General features: G+C 38.7%; 2 protein-coding genes across 5 annotated transcripts in view; one reads left to right on the forward strand and one right to left on the reverse strand.

Annotated features, from left to right (window-relative positions):
• Positions 1 to 3,593, reverse strand: part of LOC106806792 (cytochrome c1, heme protein, mitochondrial-like) — an 8,413-nt gene extending 4,820 nt beyond the window's left edge. The window contains exons 1-4 of the mRNA XM_014808874.1: positions 3,499 to 3,593; positions 1,588 to 1,632; positions 1,183 to 1,331; positions 784 to 910 (exon numbers count right to left, since the gene is read on the reverse strand). Coding sequence (XP_014664360.1) covers positions 784 to 910; positions 1,183 to 1,331; positions 1,588 to 1,632; positions 3,499 to 3,573 — 396 coding nt within the window. The 5' untranslated portion in view covers positions 3,574 to 3,593. The remainder of the gene's footprint in view (positions 1 to 783; positions 911 to 1,182; positions 1,332 to 1,587; positions 1,633 to 3,498) is intronic.
• Positions 3,198 to 4,992, forward strand: part of LOC106806800 (transport and Golgi organization protein 11-like) — a 7,601-nt gene continuing 5,806 nt past the window's right edge. The window contains exon 1 of one of the 4 annotated variants that reach the window (XM_014808913.1): positions 3,198 to 3,238. The gene's annotated coding sequence lies outside the window, so the exon portion shown is untranslated. Of the gene's footprint in view, positions 3,239 to 3,784; positions 3,905 to 3,947; positions 4,042 to 4,992 lie in introns of those variants that run through there. The other 3 variants (XM_014808893.1, XM_014808884.1, XM_014808903.1) reach the window with 3 other exon arrangements.

The following is a 4,992-nucleotide window of genomic DNA, read 5'->3' on the forward strand; positions in this document are numbered from 1 at the left end:
CTTACTCTTCGTATGTCAGCAGAAAGTACATTTCATGGCCCTTTCAATAAAGCCATAAAAATTCTAGGTCACCGCTGAAACAAAAAAGTCCTCAGAAAATGTCTAAAATCTGCCCTGTGCCCCATTGACCTTTGACCTCCAATTTCGGCACAGTGATGGCTTTTCCTACCATGATGCTATACACCGACTATCACGAGCCTAGGTCGAGCCGTTTAGATTTGTGCCGCAATTCTGCATTTCCTCCCTATACCTTAAGTTAAGGAGGGAATGTTCCCCCTTCTTTTACACCTTTTGACCTTTGACCCCCAGCTTCGACATCCCAACTCGATTTCGGATTACCCCCCCACGTCCCGACTTTCGAATCCGTACGTCGAGCCGTTTAGATTTGTGCCCAACTGTTGACGGACGCACGGACGGACGCTCGGACGGACGGACGCACGGACGCACGCTCATGCGATTCTACAAGCTGCATCTGACTATGTCAGATGAGCTAAAAACTATATCCACTAATCACGGTGTTTTTGCAATCGTGTCACTAGTGATAATGCAGTTACACGGTGCAAGCTTCCACACATTTTGTTGTTTCACAATTTAACTATGATAAATGCACTTACAATGGTAGCTACAAAGGTATTTTCGTAATTACATATACAAAATCAATTTCACTGACTGCGCTTACAAGTCAATAATAGCAGTAAAACTGCGACCTTCGCTAAAAGATCTATCCATGATTAGCTACCACAGATACAAAACTAACTGGATCAATTGTTTACTGCACTTCACCTCTTCGGCTTCTGCCTTTGCCTCAGCTTCTGTGTGGCATACGTCCACCAGATTACGGTAAGCGATGTACTTCATACTGTGACAGGCGGCACACACCTGCTTGTAGACTTCATAACCTCGTCGGATGCTGCAGTGATTATGTTAATGTCACAAATCTATATTTAGTAATGCTATCAATTGTTATTGTAAACGATTTTGATTAACCAAACAACACCGAACATAAAGCCTTTGTAATAGAAAATGTATATGGAAATGACGTGAGAAAAAATTCATTTTCTACCCAACAGGTGGCACCAGGTTTATCATTAACAAGTAAAATAGCTAAAAATGATGAAACACTTAACTCTACATTTAAAAACTACTAAACAGACTGAAACAGAGACGTCCAGTGATCATCACCTGGCATGATCTATAGAGCTAAACCATCCTTTATGGCTCCATGGCAGTTTGGCAGGATGAAGAATTAGGTCTGTTGCTTTTACAGAATGGTTTAGTGCAGCAACTAGACCTAATCCACCAGCAGTTAATAGACCTGTTGTGCCAAGAACCTACAATTGTCATGAATAAGCATTCATTAACAACACACTTACTATGCACACTACATTCAGACTGCTACTAAACATGTGAAATGTATCTGTGTGCGAGTGACTGTGAGTGTGTGTGTGTGCATGTGTGCGTGTGTGTGTACGTGCGTGTGTGCGTGCTTGCATACGTGTGTATATATACATGTATGTTAATTATCAGATTTTTAACATGTAATTATGTAGCTATAATCAAAATTAAATTACAAACAGATGTACTCACAATCTTCTTTCCCCATGAGTAACTGCTGTAACTTGAAAGGTTGCCCTAAAAGATAAAAATATAAACATTGGTTACATTTACTCATTTGAAAAGATTATGCAATATAGTATTTCAATATAAAGTATGTAATATTTATAATATACATGTGTATTATATTAATACACAATAGTCAATACAATAAGCCTCTTGTCTGTGTGAAACAGAAGACTGAGTGGGACATAACTAAGAAAAAGAAGCATTTTAATGATAATTATTTTAAAATTTGAAATATTCAATTCAAAAACTCAGTGCATCATCAGTTAAGTAAATAAATTGGATATACTTTTATCCAAAAGTGTCTCTATTGTTTTGAAGATAAACATGTTAAAAAACTACACTAATCTAAATGATTAATTATGCTTAATGGGGTTAGCCACTAGCTTTGTCAGCAGGTGGCGCAGCGGGAGCAGCAGTTGTAGAGCCGGTTGCGCAATGACCCATGGCAGATGTAAACATACATCGATCACACATAGCTGATCCTATATTTTGATCAACATATCAGAACAAATCGAACATATTTATACCTAACTTTAAGAGCTCCTGATAATACTATTCTCCCTTTAACCCAATATATAAGTTTTGCTCTATGTCTGTTGATATAATCAAATAAATAGCCAGATGGATCTAGGCAGTTCAATAAATCGAATTATGTTCATTATTTAGTTGACGATTTCGTATGGCAGTGTTGTGCCTATAAGTATGACAATTGACAACAGCCCTTAATTACTTATATATTATTTATAGATGGGCTATTTGTAGAATTTCAGCAAATTTGATTTTAATTCGAGTTGAACATGTACAACCTCCTGCCTGACACACACTGTTCTGACTTTATTTATTTTCACCTGTTACTGTACATTCTAACACGGCCAGCGTACAAAATCTCAGTGTGTCCAGCTGTACGCGCAACTCGTACGGCGTTCTAAAATCGTGAGCGAAAATATACGCTGCAGAGCAGCGCACAGAATCGCTAGTGTGTCCTAGGCTTTAGGATTTCGACCCATAAATATATATCTCTAAGCCCCCCATGAGTATACTCCATGATGGAAACACGTTTTGAGTTAATCACAACACATGAATAGTATGACAGCAGTTTCTACCAACATTGATAGGGAACAACAAGCCGTACGATTATCATGATTCATGAGGTCAAATGATGCGAATATAGTTCAGGCATCCCAATATTATACCATCATATATTATTACTTTATTACTATCAAACCTAAATATTATGATGTGTATGGCAATATCGTGACCATGTGATGCTCATATAATGAATGATTTACAGCACTACGTCCAGGCAAACTACTTTACCACCTCCAGATATAAGCCTACATGATGGGGTCCAGATTAGTTTAGGATTTGCTTAGGATTACGCTTCCACTTAAACATGATGACAATAATGTCTATCGGGATCCTAAAGTAGACCACTGACCAGTTTTCTGTATTAACTCATATTGCACTCTAGCCAGCTACATTGTCATTTAAATTTAGGGCCCACACTCTTGACTCTACAGTCTACACGTCGTAAGAGCTAAACACATTGTCATTGCCATTGGATTCTGTTTATCGAATCTCGGTTTCAGTAGGCCCAACCAGGATTCACCAATAGGTTTGTGTTAGGCTAAGCTATGTATTCCTGTACGTTATACCGTAATGGTCCTGCAACGTATCATTAGACATTAATATCAACTATCATTCAGAATGACTGAATGTCAGTACCTAATCTTAGTAATAAAATGGAATTTAATTTTAGTGCCCTAACATTTTGTTCAAAAGCAGATTTAGGCACTTGTAAAATAATGTCCATATAAGATAATTCCAGATACGCGTGATAGACATTTATTACGATATGATGCAAACTCGAATTACCTGTTGTGGTAATAATGCCGGATGAATTCTTAAAAGACTGGTGGCAGTAGTTCTTCTAACTAGGGCCGCCGCCATGTTGCCTGTTGGTAACCTTACCTCACTCACAGAGGTTAAATATGTATTTTAATAAATCGAAATCACTAGGTATATCAGGAATAGTTACATGCTCTCTAAGTAGGTTAAATTATAAAAAGATTTACCTGTCTTTCTGCTAAGAAATTACATCGTGCTATTGTCCAATTATAAAAGTTAAAGTCTTAGTTTAAAATATAGAATCCTCAGGGTAAGGTAACCGGTACCGGAAATGAAAAGACAGAAATGGCGGTGAACATAACATAACGAAATCTTCACTGCTGGGACATTCGTTTTCTTTTGCGGAAATACCAGGAACTATTTCTACGGTTGCGTATAGCACATACATAACTTCAACGTTTTACTGAACAATTTAAAAATCATGATTATACATACAGTGTCAGTGTACAAGACGCCCGATTATGAATTTTCTCTCACTCTCAGTCTCAGTCTCAGTCACTGAACTCTGAAGTAGGCCCCTACTACTGCTCATAGGGTCTATGTCCCCCAGGGTACTGCCGGAACGTACCCTGGGTACGGTCCGGTATACCGGAACGTACCCTGGTCACTATTTGATATGGTTAGGGTTAGGATTAGGGAGTAGGCGTAGGCGACTCCCTAGACTCGTTAGTGGAGTAGACGAGGTACGGTTCTGCATATTACTATTAGATAGTAGTCCGCAAATGCAGACGTAAACTCCGCTTTGCTAATCTGAGGGTGCGGGTTTATCGTCTGCAGTCACCCTTGTAAAAATTGTTGCAATTTTTGTTGTGGAAAAAGTATCGAAGTTACTCTTACTAGGATGAATTATTGCATGAAAACAAAGTTCTGAAACGGAGATAAAGTCTTCGGAAAGCGATATTGACAAACAGAAGGTCTGTACTTGATATTTTGGGTCGGATATAACCCCGTCACGCCCTCAGTGCTACTCGATTCACCTATCCAATGGTTTTCATGCAATAATTCATCCTAGTCAGAGTAACTTCGATATTTTTGGCCATATTGTACAGATTTTTCGATCGACCAATGAAATTCACTTCCGGTAGCCTCGGATTCACTCGGAAATAATTAAGGCTGACATCTCTGTCAGCTTAAGGCTGACGTCTCTGTACACGATGGACGCTGACAAAGTAAAACAACTCTATGGCGATATTGCCGAAGAAAAGAAGTTCGACTTTACTCTGAAATCTGAGCAAATTAGTGTTTTAGTCCATCTTCTTAATAATAAAGACGTATTTGGACTACTACCAACAGGATATGGCAAAAGTATGACGTACATTTTAATGCCGTTGATGATGGAAAAGGTAGGTCTACTACTACTAGTACTTGTACCACGTTAGTACTAGTTGCGCGCGTGTTGAGGTGTGTGTGTGTGTGTGTGTGTGTGTGTGTGTGTGTGTGTGTGTGTGTGTGTGTGTGTGT

The sequence above is a fragment of the Priapulus caudatus genome, unplaced genomic scaffold, assembly GCF_000485595.1.
Source record: "Priapulus caudatus unplaced genomic scaffold, Priapulus_caudatus-5.0.1 Scaffold9, whole genome shotgun sequence".
Classification (NCBI taxonomy): Eukaryota; Metazoa; Priapulida; class Priapulimorpha; order Priapulimorphida; family Priapulidae; genus Priapulus; species Priapulus caudatus.